General features: G+C 33.2%; 5 protein-coding genes across 10 annotated transcripts; 3 read left to right on the top strand and 2 right to left on the bottom strand.

Moving 5' to 3' along the window:
• Positions 1-257: 257 nt before the first annotated feature.
• Positions 258-1,999, bottom strand: LOC106438918 (transcription factor TCP13-like). Of its 5 annotated transcripts, XM_048776195.1 has the most exons (3): positions 1,678-1,999; positions 939-1,388; positions 258-893 (listed from the first exon to the last, which is right to left on the bottom strand). In XM_048776195.1, exons 1-3 carry the CDS (start codon positions 1,932-1,934, stop codon positions 419-421), a joined length of 1,182 nt encoding a protein of 393 aa, XP_048632152.1. In that variant the 5' UTR covers positions 1,935-1,999; the 3' UTR covers positions 258-418. The 5 variants fall into 5 exon arrangements, with proteins under 5 accessions (XP_048632152.1, XP_013735670.2, XP_013735669.2 ...); XM_013880216.3 differs by having other exon boundaries at positions 258-1,388; positions 1,678-1,966; XM_013880215.3 differs by having other exon boundaries at positions 258-1,416; positions 1,678-1,951.
• A 4,360-nt stretch (positions 2,000-6,359) lies between these two features.
• Positions 6,360-7,609, top strand: LOC106438917 (ninja-family protein AFP4). Its single transcript, XM_013880213.3, has one exon. The coding sequence runs from the start codon at positions 6,647-6,649 to the stop codon at positions 7,466-7,468; it is 822 nt and encodes a 273-aa protein (XP_013735667.2). The 5' UTR covers positions 6,360-6,646; the 3' UTR covers positions 7,469-7,609.
• A 682-nt stretch (positions 7,610-8,291) lies between these two features.
• On the bottom strand, positions 8,292-10,272 carry LOC106442083 (LRR receptor-like serine/threonine-protein kinase RPK2). 2 transcript variants are annotated; one of them, XM_022716231.2, is made up of 2 exons: positions 10,075-10,272; positions 8,292-9,616 (listed from the first exon to the last, which is right to left on the bottom strand). In XM_022716231.2, the coding sequence occupies exon 2, from the start codon at positions 9,600-9,602 to the stop codon at positions 8,457-8,459; it is 1,146 nt and encodes a 381-aa protein (XP_022571952.2). In that variant the 5' UTR covers positions 9,603-9,616; positions 10,075-10,272; the 3' UTR covers positions 8,292-8,456. The 2 variants fall into 2 exon arrangements, with proteins under 2 accessions (XP_022571952.2, XP_048632151.1); XM_048776194.1 differs by having other exon boundaries at positions 10,107-10,264.
• Positions 10,273-13,438: 3,166 nt separating this feature from the next.
• LOC106442082 (F-box/kelch-repeat protein At4g38940) lies at positions 13,439-14,497 on the top strand. Its single transcript, XM_013883813.1, has one exon. The coding sequence runs from the start codon at positions 13,439-13,441 to the stop codon at positions 14,495-14,497; it is 1,059 nt and encodes a 352-aa protein (XP_013739267.1).
• Positions 14,498-15,252: 755 nt separating this feature from the next.
• LOC106438916 (40S ribosomal protein S19-1) lies at positions 15,253-16,640 on the top strand. Its single transcript, XM_013880211.3, has 4 exons — positions 15,253-15,490; positions 16,005-16,095; positions 16,181-16,364; positions 16,450-16,640. Exons 1-4 carry the CDS (start codon positions 15,407-15,409, stop codon positions 16,520-16,522), a joined length of 432 nt encoding a protein of 143 aa, XP_013735665.1. The 5' UTR covers positions 15,253-15,406; the 3' UTR covers positions 16,523-16,640.
• Positions 16,641-16,703: the final 63 nt, after the last annotated feature.

Raw genomic sequence — 16,703 nt, 5'->3', positions numbered from 1 at the left:
ATAATCTCATATTTACTTCCTCAGTTAACCTAGTATAGTTAATAGATTGCAATCATTTCACATTATCATGTTATCTCATGATGAATCTGAATTTGTTTAGCTTCTCTTTTTAAATGTTTATACAATTTTTTTCTAGTCACTTAATTAATCTACAAAAAGACCTAAATAAACTAAACCACGTATCATATATGAGTATTTAGTGTTGCTAAATCCTATGAAGAAGCTATGCATACACAGATGACAAAATTCAAAACACATGAAGGCTAATATGCTAATTCATAAATTCCACGAGTTAACGTTTAACTTGTATAGAAATATATCAGGAAAACATAGTGCAAAATTTAACTACCTTATTATTTTTGTTTTGTGTCCCCTCTGTTGCGAACACATCGAACATTTCATTGTTTCAATAATCTAATCACATGGGATTATCACTTCCTCTACTAGTCTGGTTGAGTTGGACTGACGACATTCGGTTACTACTACCATTGTTGCTACTACTACCATGTAACAATGAGTATAAAGTCGAAATGTTTTGGGATGCTGAAGAAGAAGAACTACCCATTAGTGGCATTTGAAAATGGCTTACCATTCGCCTTGGATCTGTTGTCTCCATAGTCCAGGAACCAGCTGATGAGGATGAGGGAAACAAAGATTGTGTAGTTGTTGTTGTTGTTGACAATGTCGTCATTGGACATACCAAGAACTGTGATGGAAATGGGACAAGACTATGTAGTTGATGTTGATGATAATCCGCCTGAAAACTCGAATGTTGTTGATGATGATGTTCCATGTTGTGATAGGTTCCATAAGACCCAATGTGATGATTGTTTGCAAAAGAAACATCTTTTTCACCTCTCTCATTGTTGTTTTCTTCGCGGCTAGTAGTAGTAGACTCTTCTACACATCCATTGATTTTAAATCCGAGTTGGGTCGGATCTTGACCCGGCCGTTGACCAAGATTCAAGAAAGACTGATGATGGTTGAAAAGAGTGAAAGTTTCCGGCGAGACGGGCAAGGGAGGAAGCTCATCGATCTCCTCTTTAGCTACATTGAGCAGCCAGTCAACGGCTTTGCTAGGCTGGTCAAGGCCGAGGCGTTCTTGAAGATCATAGAGCTGGATAGCCGTGGGGACTGATAATCTCACGCGTCTGTCACGTAGACCACGCAACGTACACACTTTGCTGTGACGGTCTTTGCCTCCAAAGGCTCGTGAAACCCTAACAATCCTTGGATCCTTTGACTTCATCCACGACGAAGAAGAAGAAATCGTAGCTGGCCGCTTCGTAGTGGCTACGGCTTCTTCCGACTCTCCTTCACGTCTTGTCCTAGTCTGACCTGAAACGTCGTCGTTTGTATCTTTCCAAGGGCCGGTATCCATGATGCTACTGTCGAGATCTCTATCTTTAGTCTTTACTACCAAAACCCCAAAAAATGTAAATCCAATAGCTGAAAATTTAAGGCAAAAGGATAATTTTGCAAACAATTTAGTTTAAAATTCTAAATCTCTTAATATCCTTTAGGGTTTCTGAATCTTTTATAAAACGAGTGTGGTTGACAATGTAGTGAACACCACAAAATAGAAATCATAAAAATAAAATTAAAAAGAAGAAAATTGGGGTTTGACTATGATTTGTTATATATATAGACCTAAAAACATGAGTTGCGTTTTCTTACCTGAACTCTTCAGTTTGTACGGTCCTGAGCTGAACAGCAAATCTAGGGTTTTGTTGTTCTATAAAGTAAGTAATAAGAAGATGATGATGATGATGAAGAAGAAGATAAATATAGAGAAGAAAGTATGCGATTCGATTTTCCTTTATTAAAGTATGAACAAATGAAAATAAGAAAGTAAACAAAATAAGAGAGAGGAAGATGTTTTTTTTTTTCAAAAGATGCTTTGGAAGTGAATATGAGAACCCTATCAATATCATAAGCCTCCAAATTTAGAAGAATTGCGACTAAAGTATATTTTTGTTAAAAAGCAATGGTTGTAATAGTGCAACGTGGGCACACTTCGCTATCCTCGAAGGGAAAATAAAGTAAATGCGTTGATTAAGCAGTCAAATTCATTTTCATCTTTTTGATATCATAGATCATATCTGTAATCTATATACAGATAAGAAAACATAAATCGAATATGTGATATGAATGGGAATTAAAGTACGGCAAAGAAGAGGTCCCAAACAAGTAAACGTTAATATCAAACTTTCAAAGAAGATATAGATACCAAGTTAATCAGACATATATTACGTTAAGCTATATATAATAGTAGCTTGCTAAAACATCTAACTAATACTTAAAGATAAAATTAATTAACGAAAACATTAGTGGTTATAATATAAATAATAATCGTTATGAAATGAATGCATTATAAGTATTAGTTTATATGTATAAATTTTATCAAACGGTGATAAATTAGTTTAAGTAACATTTTTATCCAGTATAAATGGGATGATATAATAGATAGATAGGACATATAGGGCTTTCCTTTTACCCCAAAATTGTGATCCGCCATGTTTTGCAGCCGCCATTGCAGTCACTAGCTAGTAAAAGTGAATTTGGGCCTATAATGATATCCTGACTGGTTAAACTAGCATCACTTACTATCTTTATTTTGGAACATATCCATCACTAGCTATTAATATCAAAGACGTAAAACTACAATCACTTCACGATGGATTTTCGTACATAATGTTTATGTAAATAAGACTTATAGTGTGTGCTTAAACTCGCCTTTAAATTGGATATCTTAACATTTTTCGATTTTAAAGATATGTTATTTTGAGTAAACATACCGTGTTGTGTGTAACTGTATATATGGTCCCTATGTATATTTGCATGGGCATGCTGTTATCGACAATTAACAAAAGGTATACCTAATGCACGCCTCGTGTACCTTATATTCATTCATATGTACCTTTTTAAACACAAGTACATTTACTAGACATCACTAAACCCTAATTTATCTTTGCTTTAGGTGAAAACAGTTTTAACATTTTTTTATATATAAGATCTAGTAATATATGTGATATTTAAGCAGAAATTGATATATACATATATATATATACATGTATACTAATGAAGTATATGTGTAAAGTATAAAAGTAATCTGAAATAAAGATGATATTAAAAAATACTGATAGGAAAAATAGAAGCGGCTTAAGAAACAAAACAAAGGAGTGACAAAAAGAAAGTGTGATGATGATCATTTTATCTTAGGACATCACATGGTAAAAAGGAGGAAATCGGACAAACCAAGAATCCACTAAGTCATGTCTACTTCACCGACTCCAAAAGTTTGTGGTTTCATGAACAAATATTGGATTTTAATAGCTCTTCAATACTTCGAATAGATGATAATAAGTAATAGTTTAATTATGCGAAGGATCAACGAAAATAATATCTTAAATGGGTCACACGCATCTACACGATACATACTTGAAGACTTCTTACATATAAATATTTGATATAAAGTATAGTGATTTTCAAAGTTGGAGAGTAGTTATTTACCCCGTACCGACCATACCCTGTTCTTTTAATATTTTGAATGACCAAAATAATTCGTATATGATGATGGTTGTCATATATGACTAATAAGCTAAAGCTAGCAACACCAAAAAACGTAACTAAGTGAGGTTACGTGGTTATTGCTAAATAGAACACCCAATCATTAATCACTGTCGTTGAAAGAGATTAAAATCTATATGGTACCGTCGGTACGCATGAATGCCGTCCAATTCGAGACGTATACAATTTAGTTTCAACCACTGGAGTTTGACATCTTTATCAAAACTATACAAACACGTTTATATATATACACACAATATAGACAAGTAGATTTTTTTTTTTGGAACATGACAAGTAGATAGATGCCACATTTTCGACAGTCTATCATTATATAGACAAATAACTAAATATTCCAGAGCATTGATACTTCATCTGTTGATGTAAATATATAGTCCGCATGTGAAAGAGTTAACTAATAAAGATTATGTACTCAATTTTTCATATCATAAATTTGAAAATACTTTTGGCATAGTTATGAGTGCTCGTTATATTGTTTATTGATGTACACAGAGTTACTAGAAATATAAGACAACAAACGATCATAAGTTTTGAAAAATGTGTGTTTATTACGTTGCTATACAATAGGTAGATGGAGAGTGAAGAGGTTGGACATCTCGAGAGAAAAACTGAAGAAAACAGAAGAGAAAGAGAGTTATTTACTCAATGGTTATGGTCCCCCCCATTTTCCATTCACTTTTTTCTCCTAATTAGTCAGTTTTTTTTTCTTTAATTACCAACAATTACATCTTTTAAATTTATTTGTTATTTCTAAGTTCTAACTACGTCAGTTGTATGTATGGAGTGGGCACCTTTGACAAATTAAAAGGAATGATAATTTTATTGGAACAAAATTACTAATAATTATTTTAGATATTGAAATTAATTCAGGTTTTGGTATAAATAGGTTGTGCAAACGTACGTTCGATATAGACTTGAAGCATAGTGTAAATTACCATGTTATCTAGGTTATGAATGATGACCAATAAATTACGAAGAATAATGCAGCTCTTAATATTTTTAATTTTTTTACCATTTATAAAAAATAATTTTTTTCATTTTATTTATCATCATTTTTTTATTGTAGAGAAATATATAATAAATTTGATTTTTCTAAATATGATAAAATAATAATTCTTTTTTATTCATATAATTTTATTTTTATCTATTTTTTACCTATCAATTCTAATGTTTCTACGATGATTATCAGTTAGAAAGAGTTTTATTCGGGAGAAAGTGGCCGGTTAAATATAAAAAGCACATGCTGCATACATAATTAAAAGTAGACGGGTTTTAGTGAAAATAATGGAATCGATTAAAATCAAAGATACATAACTACTGAATCTGATTCTATTGCATAGGCTAATAAACTTTTTCTCTGCACTGTTCCTATTCCAAACACCAATCCCTATGTCAATCCATAGGGTAAATTGCTCGATAGTAACGTAACATAGTCTTCTTTATTTTACTTTTGTCATCCCCAGCATGTATATTTGTGTGTCTGTGTGTGTTCGATGTGTTTATGCAAAACATTTCTTACCAACATATATGCAATTTTTTTGCATGCTTGTACAATGGTGTGAACACTAAAAAAAACAACACTGGTGTGCACATGCACAATGCAGAGTAGGAAAATTTTCGGTTTCACAACGACAACCTTTCATGGTTTGGCCCAATAAAAGAAATGTAAACGACGACCACTATTGAACAAAAGCCCAGTCTGTTTGTAAACAAGTTGGGTCGTCAGAGAAACATCTACGGTGTGTATTATTTTATCCGCACACGCACCAATCCGGTTCCACACATAATGCTATATAATAGGATGCAGGTATTAGGTGTAGAATTAAGAAATAACATTGTAAGTGACCTTTGGAAACTCTATTACACCAATTCATAGTTTTAGATTAGGTGTACATCATTTAGAAAAGAGAGCCTAAACGAAAAATAAACCAAAGCTTGGTTGACCATGCTTATTGCTTAATGTTATCATGTCCCTGCAACTTGGCTGTATATTGTCGTGAAGTAATGAATAAAGACACACGTGGCGTACTCTGTCAAACGAAACGTGTCAATAATCTTATCACCTTTTTAGAAAAACATATTTGGATTAACATTTTTCTAAAACGAACACACAAAAAAAAATACAAGTTGGCCACTATGCGGATCCCACTTCTCGATCTGCTCTTGATTGTTTGCGTCTTTTAGGATCCTCCATTTAACACAAAAAAAGAAATACAAGTTGGTTTTTATGAAATATTCAAAAACAAATTCTTACCACAAAGACAGATGTTAGCTAAATTCTAAAAGCTTTTTTGTTTTTTTTTCTTGGTTATTATTATTAGTGAATATATATTATAGCGAGAATTAAATAGAATAAACATATAAATATTTCCAATTTTGTTTCAATAATAAATATTGAGCTTGAAGTAGCTCACATTCTTATATTATATTGTTAAGCTAAAAAAGAAAAAAGACAAAATTTTCATAATTAAATTCTGATTGGCTTATCGGGGGCCCAGTCAGGCTGGATACACGTGGCAATAAAGTGATTGTCGTAGTTGAGCACGTTGATAATTAGACACGTGTCAAGTTGTACATCAACAAGTAGCCTACGTCTACGCTAAGCTCTCTCCCCCACTTGATGGCCTTTTTCCACGTGGCGTGGTGGGTGGTCGTCTATCTTTTCTTGTTTCCACCAAAAATAATATTATTCAATATTATGCTACTAATTATATAATTTTATAATAAATATTATGCTGTATTTCGTATTTTTGTAAAGCCCAACTTGTGTGAAATATACTAAAGGGAAATTAATCCGTACCAGGTCGTCAACTATGCTTGTAAAATAATTCAGAAACATGATTTTCCTGACAAATATAAAAATACTGCAAATTGTAGTACTATAGGTTTATAATAGTAACACTTGGTGGTTATTTTAAAGACAAATGGTTTCGTCTCTCTCAATATTGTAAAACTAAAAACATATTCGAACTCGGATTCTCTGACCTCAGTTTTTTTTCAGATATTTGATCAGCATTTGCTGTTTCTTTTTTTTTTAGTTTTGGTTCTTTTGAAGATCATGGAGATGTTAAGAGCAAGGGGAAGCAGCACAAACGGCGTCGTTCAAGTCCCTAATCTTTTGGGGAAGTTTTTCGTCACGAGCAACCATTTTTGTCATAGAGACTCTGAGCATGGTGAGAGACGGGAAGAGGCAATGAAGAAGGATGAAGATATTGAGCTAACGTTAGGTCTTTCTCTGAATGGTCAGTTTGGTACGGATCCGAGATCGAGGAAGAGGAAGAACTTTGAATTGGCTCGATCTTCTTCCATACCGGAAGGTTTCGTCTTCGACGGACAAAGATCCGGCGGAGATATGCGGCAGACAGGAGTTTCGGACATGTTCCAGCTGGATCGGACGCGTTCTCTGCCTGTGGAAACGGAGATAGAGGCGAAGAGGAAGCGAGCGGAGAAGACAAAGGTCCAAGCCGAGGCGAAGACGTTTCTGTCATTTAACGTTCCTCCTCCTCCGACAAAGGAGAAGGGAGAGAAAGATGGTTTTCTTGTCCCCGGTCCGGTCAGCGGGAGGGGCAAAAATGGAAACACGGCGAAGAAAAAGAACCAAGAAGTTTCGGGGATGGAGAAGGCGAGGAACATTTTGGAAGACATGCCGTGCGTATCGACGAGGGATGTCGGAGCTAATGGGAAACGGGTGGAAGGGTTTCTTTATTGGTACGGAGGGAGCAAGGAGGAGGTGAAGATAGTGTGTGTTTGCCACGGCAGTTTTCTTTCTCCGGCGGAGTTCGTTAGGCACGGCGGAGGTACGGTGTCCGACGGTGGTGGTGATGTTACGAGTAACCCGCTTAGACATATTGTTGTTAAACTCCCTTCTTCTTCTTTGTAGTTCGTAATACTCTTTTTAGGAACCCAATTGTTGTTAAACCATATGCTAATTCATTCCGTTTGCAAATCACATTGAGTTTCTATAAGGTTAATTGTATTATTTTCAAACTTTTATAACAATTTTAGGCTATTTTCAAAATTATTACAAAGAAAATAACTCAAAACAATATAATAAGGAAGGATTACTAGTAGAAGAATTCTAGAGGAGTTAAAAAAATATATAGTTTTTATTTTTATTAGCTTATATTTTTGTAAAAATATTAATAAAATTATTGTTATTAGGGTGAAGACTTTTAAATTTCATTAAACTTTTATTATTGAAAATTGTACATATCATTGATTTAGAATTTTTTTTTAAAATCCATTGTTATTAGGATGTAAATTTTCTTTACTTTAATTCATAAGATTCAACTTTGAAAATATTATGTATACCCATAAATTTTAAAAAATCTATGTCATAAAAACACACATGTACAAACACAAACCAACAAAAAACTACGAAACTATATGAAAACTGATATAACATAAAATATTAACCCACACTAATAGCACATCTTTTGTTAATATTTTTTTGTCAACACTTTGTTAATAATTAAACAAAAGATACAAAACTTATGGGAAGTGTTAACAAAAACAAACGTATTTTGTTTAATCCGGATTCATTCTGTTTGCAAACCACATTGAGTTTCTTTCTATAAGGTTAATTGCAATATTTTCAAACCTTTTTAAAAAAATTAGGCTAATTTTCAAAAGGATTACAAGGAAAATAACTCAAAACTATAATAAAACAATCTACAAGTGGGTAAACATATTAGCTACATTTCTTAAATGATCTGGATTCATTCTGTTTGTCTAAGGTTAACTGTATTATTTTCAAAACTTATTAAAAACAATTTTAGGATATTTTACTAAAACATTACAAGAAAATAACTCAACTATATAAAAAAAATTTTACAAGTGATAAAAAACATATTACCTACATTTCTTAACTACACAACACGAGTCTGGAGCTGAGGTTGGAGCTGCTTCAACCGCTGTACAACTTGCTTCATCGTCGGTCTCGTCGATAAAGAATCCAACGTACAGATAACCGCTAAATGCAGAACCTCAACGAGATCATCATGCGGACCAACATCCCACAAACCGGCCGTGAAAAACTCCTTGGCACGTCCCTGTCTCAACAACATGTCACCCCACTGCACAATGTTGAAACCGTTACCGTACCTAACAAAAGACGGATCAAGCACCTTCTTGTCCGAGAGCAGCTCCAGAAGCACCACCCCGTAGCTGTAAACATCCGCTTTATCCGAAACCCTACAAGTCATCGCATACTCGGGCGCCACGTAACCAAACGTACCGGCCACGCCAGTCGTTGCGTGTGTTTCCGAAGCCCCGAGCAGCCTCGCTAACCCGAAATCAGATAAATAAGCGTTGTGATCATCGTCCAAGAGGATGTTGCTCGGCTTAACATCGCGGTGGAGAACCCGCGGGACGCATTGGTCGTGGAGGTAGGCGAGAGCTCGAGCTACGTCGAGCGCGATCTTGTGAAGAACTCTCCACTCCACAGCTCTCGTGGAACGTTCTCGGATGAATCTCTCGAGGTTGCCTCCGGGGAGATAGTTGTAAACCAAGAACATCTCGGTCTCGCTCGCGTGGTAACCGATGAGAGTCACGAGGTTCTGGTGCTTAAGCCTACCGAGTGTTTTGATCTCCGCGTGGAACTGTTGGACGCCTTGGAACCGTCCTATAGAGAGGCGTTTGATAGCAACGACGACGTTTTGGTCTTCTTGAGAGATTATTACCGCTTTGTAAGTTGCTCCAAATCCGCCGTTACCGATGAGGTTACTCGCGTTGAAGTTTCTTGTAGCGGTAACTACGTTGTCGAAGGTTATTGAAACTCCTATGTCGATGAACATAGTGACTTCTCGTTTGGTGGTGGTGGACATGATCTTTGATCTCGGATGCAACTTCCGAGTGTAGAGGAAGAGAATCACAAGAGCTATGAGAACCGAGACAATGGCTGAAGCTGATGCGATGGAAGCAATCTCTAGCGAGTTGTATCCGTTGCCTTTCCCTGATGAAGCATCGTTGTCGAGTGGCGAAGATGCATAATCTTGTGTGATGGAATCTCCCATGGGGCCTTGAGAATCTGTAGAGAGAAAACACGTGGCAATCAGTAAGAATAAGATGAATGATTAAAACATCAGCAAAATCTCAATCAATTAAACAGTCCAGACAAGTAAAGCAAAGCAAAGCAAAGCAACAACTTGGAATGTAATTAGAATAAGCAAAAGCCTTTTGTTAGTTAAACAAAATCAAGAAAGCAATCAGAAAATTTCATAATTGAATTAAAATAAAAAAGACAACTCTTTTGCAAAACCAAACACTGAACAGAGGTTCCTAAAGACAGAGTTTAAGTTCATTGTAAAAGAAACTAACTTTATCTTCCAAAAATCTGAATAATCAAGTTCTTAGGTAGAACACACAAAAACCCCACCAATTCAATTACGTTCGAGTATGAAGAAGCCCACAAGCCAGAAAATAAAATAAAATCAAGCAAAGATGTCATCTTCGCGACTTATCCCCTACATAAAATCCTAAACACACCTCTCAAAGTCTGCTATTTCGAGCAAAAATACCGTTCGAAACAATCTCAGGTCCGAGCTTGTAACCCTAATTTAGCGAGATGATGAGAATAGAAAGCTTTTTAGTGAGAGAAACAGATGAAGCAGAGAGATTGAAGTTTAAAAGAAAAGAGGAGAGCGATGAAAATTCAACACTATCACACGCGTCTTTTTCTTCTCTCTTTTTAATTTTTAATAATGTATCAAAATCTTGTCTGAACGAAAGAGTAGGGTCCGCTTTGCTTATTTACTATTGGCTGACAAATCATTTTCGCATTTTTAACTTCGAAGAGGCATTTTCTATTCATTAATAGTTTTTTTTTTGGTAATCTTCTATTAATTAATAGTTATTGTTTATTTCTCAGGCTATAACTGGATCAGAGACATCACATGGTTGGTCTCGAAGATTTGAAGATGTTCGTTTTAGTTGGATATCAAGAGAAGCAAACAAAGTGGCTGATAAGCTTGCAAAGACAAGTTCTCATGCGGTTTCTTTTGTTTTTCATAATTATATTCTTTTAATAATAACGAATTTTCTTCATGAAGATTTTGTAAACGTACAATTATGATCAATAAAGTATGATGTTATAAAAAAAAAATAAACACAGTAAATCATGGCGTAAAGTTCACATTTCTGTTAAACATTATAGTATATCACCGCATCAAATCGCAATAGGTACATGATTGATTATTTTTTTTGAAACACAAACTTTCATTCATAAATTAAACCTCAGATTCAATTTGAAGGGTTACAAAGCAGGCATTATACAGAGCCTGTTTTGCTAAAGCATCAGCCACATTGTTTTGTGCTCTAGGCAACCATTCAAAAGAGATAGTCAAAAAACGAAGCTAAAACCAGGATATTTGAGACTATTCCAACTATAGTAGGTAGATACGAGATTATCTTATCACTAAATTTTTTCTTTTGAAGACACTAAATCTTATCACTAAATTAGAGGGAGCATTTATATTGTTTATTTGAATCAATCACGTAAAACATGTTAAGAGTCAATAAAATGTATAACAATATTTCAACTCTACTAGTGTGCTTCAAGATTAATTAATCTCTCATTAACAATTGTTCAGGGGAATATCTTAAAAGCTTATATTTATTATAGACAAGATACGAGTCCGTTGCGTTGCAATGTTTTTTTTTATGTTTTAATTTAATAAAAATCACAAAATAATAAATCATTTTATTACAGTTTTATGATTATTTTTTTTGCATATGTTGTTTGAGATTTATTTTATAATTAAAACTCGTTTTCACACATAAGTTCAAGTTAATATTTTTATTTTATAATCATGAGGCATAGATGAATTGTTATAAACTTTGTACTTCGGATTAGAGAAAATACTATACGTAAACATTTTAATTGAACACAAACTGAAAAAAAAAATTAAATGAAAATTAAAATTAAATGAAAGTCAAATACACCAACCGAGTCAATGACAAAATTATACATGTTCTTATGTACTAATTTAATGTTTTATTAAATAAATCTTTAGAATTTTATTTTTCTGGGATTTTTTTAAAAAGGAAAACATTCTATTTTATAAATTTCCTTTTTATTTACAATAAAATATAAAAAGTAATATTAAATGCTCTTTACAATTTTGTTTAAGATTTTAGAAAAGAAAAATTATTGTCATATAACCTATTACAATTATCTTCTCTTAAAAATTTCAGAAAATATAAAACTGCTATCAAATAATTATTTTTAGTTATTATCAAATAATTGTAAAAGTGTTATAAAATCTTATTACTGATAATTCAGATATCAATATCTATATTATTATTTGAGAATTGATTTTACTTATTTGTCGTCTTTTTCTTGATTTTAGGATAAATTATTAATTTAATTTATTTTTTTATTAAATTTTTTATTTAATATATATCATGATATTTAAGATAATTAATAAAAGATAATAACCTATTCCACCGAGAAATACTATATACTATTATTTTAATTTTGTTTTTTTTTATATATATATTTATCATGATATATATAAGTATATATAATTATACTTATATATAATTATATATATATATATTAACAAATTCTACTAATAATATCATAATTATATAATTATGTATAGCTTATATTTAATTTATGATTTTAATGACTGATATTATAGTAGACATGTCAATTAAGACCGAAGTCTGCAGTCCGCACAGCCCTGCAAATTATTGGGTTTGGACTTATTTTTATATGCCAAAAAATTTGGTATTTCGGATTAAGCTTATTTGGGCTTTAGATATTTTAGGACTACATCCGTTTGGACTAGGGTCGGTCCAAAAATCTGGAACCTTATATTTTAGTTTTATTATTATCATTCTTGTAAATCAAACAATAATATTCCTAACATAAAATTAATAGATTTGTATTTATACATGACTGACATCAAATCAATTTTTGATTCGTAAAATCACAAATATTATCAAAATAATATATCTAAAACCAAAATAGTAAATATTATATAATTATCTGATATAATATGAAAAATTTGTAATTTGTATCTAGAATGAAAACATTAACTAACATTAAAAATTTAACAAATAATAAACTTACATACACACGTTTTGGAATTTATTATTTTGTGTTTTTTTTGTCTCACTGTCTTAAAATCTAAAATCTAAATTATAGAGAATATATACTATTTATTGCCTATTATTATTTTGTTCATGTTTTATAGGTTGTGTTTGTTTATAATCCTTTCAATGCTGCTAGATTTTCCTTTTGTCCACAAATATACTAAGTGTTTAATTTTCAAAACAAAAATTCCTAATTTTATTATTAATATAGAAACGATTTTGATCTAAAATTTATATCTCATAAATAAAACTATGAAACAAAACAAAATAATTAATACATCGATCACAAATATGAATATTGAAGTTTTGTAATTTTAAATTTAATAATTTAAAATTTATATAAAATAAACAATAAAATCAGAAATTGTCATGTGTATATAATAGTCTGGACAAAGTGCGGACCATCAACTATTTTTTAGATATAGTTGAATTTTTTTATATCAAAACTTATTTATCTAGATTTCTTTCATTTAAAATACAGAAAACTATTTTATCCAAATATTTTTTACCATCAAAAATTGTATATATATATATATTACAGTTATTTACTATTTATGGATTATCTACATTTAAAAAAAAAATTATACAAGATATCCTGACTCCACATAAGTGGATCCAAACTAACCACGTGTTAATAACCTATGTTTTCAGCCCACCTGTCCATCATTGTAAATATATATATATATATATATATATATATATATAAGATTATGGGATTGGAGTGAGGTGTTGATATAGACGATTGATACATATGGCTATGTGTTGGATCACTTCACTTCCAGAAGATGTTATTATAGAATGTGTGGCTCGTGTACCTAGACGTTACTATCCCTCACTTTCTCTGGTTTCGAAGTTCTTTCGATCTCTTATAGGATCGCCACAACTATACGCGAGACGATCTCTCTTGGACCGCACCGAATGCTGTCTCTATGTTACCATTTATTCACACGACGATGATTACGACCGTTTGTATACTCTACGTCAGAAAATCAACTCTAGTGGAGATTATTGCTTGGTCCCTATCCCATCACTCCCTCCAATGCCTTCGTCTGGCAGCTACGTGGCTGTTGGTTCAAAGATCTACGTAATGGGCGGATCTTGCTTTGAAGTCTCATCTAATGCATTAACACTCATCGATTGCCCGCTCCACACGGCAAATCATCATCTCCCTAACATGCCAAGGGCAGTCGCTAGTTCAGTCTCTGGCTATATAAACGAGAAAATATATGTCATTGGAGGATGCCGTTCACGTTTCCCAGTGTTTTCAGAGGGGCCCATGGATGTCATGGTGTTTGACGTAAAATCTGAAACTTGGGAGTCCAAAACAAGACCAGACAATCTGGTGTTCGATTGGTATTCTAATAGTGCGGTGACGTGGGATGATAAGATTTATTTCAGGGTTTTAAAGCATGGCTTTGTTTATGATCCGAGTCAAGATAAAATGGAGAAAGACGACGTGTTAAAATCTTATCATTGGGTCGGTAGTGAATGTGTTATCGAGGGAGTATTGTACTACTATTCTACAGCTTCGAAGATTTTAAGAAGTTATGATTTAAAAGAAAGGAGTTGGAAAAGGGTCAAGGGTGAGATAGGATTGAGCGGGACTACTTGTGCACGCACGGTGACGTACGATAAGAAAGTGGTTGTGATTTTCGAGAAAGATATTGATCGGAATAAAGTAGAACTTTGGTGTGCTGAGATCAAACTAGAAAGGGATGAACAAGGAGAGATTTGTGCAAGACTTGATTGGTGTGGTTGTGTGTTTGAGGGACACTCTAGATTGATGAATTGTCTAGTTCTTAAGTTTTGATGCTTTATGCGAATAAGTTTAAATTGAACCTCATTTAGATGAAACCAAATATTTGGTCTGATATGCATTTTGATGGACCTATCACAAATTCCTGATTAATTGGTTAAATATATATTGTAATCAAAGTTGGTATCTCAACAACTTATTTATTGTCAACTTATGAAGTTGATGGAGGTGAACTAACCAAAAATAAGATTATACTTGTTAGACTCATTAGCGCGGCATCACTGATATCTTGTTTGCTCATAGTTGAAAGTGTTTGTTTTATTTCAGTCTTTCTTATTTCCACTTTCCTTCGCTTGTCAGTTGTGAATCTAATTCAAACTCTTTTGTTTTGTTCCACAACATGCTAACTTCCCCTAAGAACATGTTTATGTTTCTCTTGTCTTCATTTTATTTATCAGAGGGGTTATTGGAACAAATTCTTTTGTAAAACTTGATGATTCTGAAAGTTGAGAAAAATTTAAAAGATGAATAGAGTTAACAAATTCTATCAAATATTTTTATATAGAAATCATTTGGTTGCTATTGATTTGTTAGAAATTGATTGTTATTAAATTTTCCATTACTTCAGAACCAATGCATATGATTACAAAGTTGATAACATACCTAAAAATATATTAATCTAAAATTTGGGGAAGGAAATTATTTTTTCAATTAAAGTTTCAAACTAACATCTATAGCAGTAGACGGTGGTACACTTATTTAATAAGGCCTTATGAAGAAAAATGTAGGCCCATTAAGGTATATACACTAGTACGGGTCGGGTCTTAGACCCGGATTTGGAGAAAACCCTAGCCGAAATGGTGAAGACACATATATAAACTTGTGGGAGATTAAAAGCCCTACTCCTTTGCGAGAGAGATTCAGCTGCGTTTGAGCAAAACTCCTGTTGTGGAACAATTAGCCATGGCGACAGGTAAAACAGTGAAAGACGTCTCGCCTCATGACTTCGTCAAGGCTTACGCTTCTCATCTCAAGCGATCTGGCAAGGTTAGTGCTCTTCTTTCTTGTGTTTATGCTCGAAAATTATAAACCGTTTTTTTTTTGGAATTAAATCAACCAAAGTCTTCACATTTCTCATTTTCAGTTTCTTTATGTTTTGTTATTGCATTGTAAATGGTTTCTCTTACATTCAACTGAAAAACAAAGACATAGTATGTTGTCGGATTGGAATTAGTATCTTTAGCGAACAATAAATTAAAACCTGTAGCTTTCAGTGTTTTTTTTTTATACTGAATTCGTTATATGATGTCGTTGTTCACGTACTAGTGTCTATTGGATCGATTGAATGATTTGTCTGTACCGTAAGTTAGTTGAAAGATGTTTGTAATTGGCCATGGTCATCACTAGCTGTTTACTACTTCTTGACTTTGTTTCTTTCTGACGTTGTGGCTCGTATGCTTCGAATTCTTAATGTAATGCCTCTTGCTGGGAACATTAATTTAAGCCCAAGCAACTCTTTTTTTTTACCATTTATTAATGTGATGCCTATCATTCGTTGCAGATCGAGCTTCCTCCATGGACAGACATTGTGAAGACTGGTAAGCTGAAGGAGCTTGCCCCATATGATCCTGATTGGTACTACATCAGAGCTGGTATACTCTCTCTTTCCCATAGTCTCGCTCTAATACTCAACAAGTATATACTTTTTTATAAGAATGCTCTCTTTTTATGATGCAGCATCTATGGCAAGGAAGGTATACCTAAGGGGAGGTCTTGGTGTTGGTGCTTTCCGTAGAATCTATGGTGGCAGCAAGAGAAACGGCAGTCGCCCACCACACTTCTGCAAAAGCAGCGGTGGCATTGCCCGTCACATCCTCCAGCAGTTGGAGACTATGAACATTGTTGAGATTGACACCAAAGGGTAACATATCTATTGCATATCTTTGTATATCTTTCTTTGAAAAAGAGGCTGATGGTTACAAACTCTTTTTGTTTGTTGTCTTCAGAGGAAGAAGAATCACTTCCAGTGGGCAACGGGATTTGGACCAGGTTGCTGGACGTATTGCAGCTGAAATTTGAAGATCTGAATTTTGTTTTTAGTTCTTCTACTACTTTTGAAACCAATGTTCTGTTTTTAGTCATTTTGTCTTATTACTCTCAAGAACTATTATCAATATCATTGCTGAAGACTTACTCTTAAAATGTTCAGAACTTGTTCATCTTTTTGTTGTCTCTTTGAACATCTAAACATTGTCAGCTA

This window comes from Brassica napus, chromosome A3 (genome assembly GCF_020379485.1).
Source record: "Brassica napus cultivar Da-Ae chromosome A3, Da-Ae, whole genome shotgun sequence".
Lineage (NCBI taxonomy): Eukaryota > Viridiplantae > Streptophyta > Magnoliopsida > Brassicales > Brassicaceae > Brassica > Brassica napus.
This window is presented reverse-complemented; position numbering and strand designations above follow the sequence as displayed.

Coding starts and splice junctions, on each gene's coding strand:
- LOC106442083 (XM_022716231.2), bottom strand. CDS start 9,602: ATGGGAGATTCCATCACACAAGATTATGCATCTTCGCCACTCGACAAC.
- LOC106438918 (XM_013880216.3), bottom strand. CDS start 1,934: ATGATATTGATAGGGTTCTCATATTCACTTCCAAAGCATCTTTTGAAA. Junction 1,389..1,677: donor GTACAAACTGAAGAGTTCAG/GTAAGAAAACGC, acceptor AGATCTCGACAG/TAGCATCATGGATACCGGCC.
- LOC106442082 (XM_013883813.1), top strand. CDS start 13,439: ATGGCTATGTGTTGGATCACTTCACTTCCAGAAGATGTTATTATAGAA.
- LOC106438916 (XM_013880211.3), top strand. CDS start 15,407: ATGGCGACAGGTAAAACAGTGAAAGACGTCTCGCCTCATGACTTCGTC. Junction 16,096..16,180: donor TTGGTACTACATCAGAGCTG/GTATACTCTCTC, acceptor TTTATGATGCAG/CATCTATGGCAAGGAAGGTA. Junction 16,365..16,449: donor GTTGAGATTGACACCAAAGG/GTAACATATCTA, acceptor TGTTGTCTTCAG/AGGAAGAAGAATCACTTCCA.
- LOC106438917 (XM_013880213.3), top strand. CDS start 6,647: ATGGAGATGTTAAGAGCAAGGGGAAGCAGCACAAACGGCGTCGTTCAA.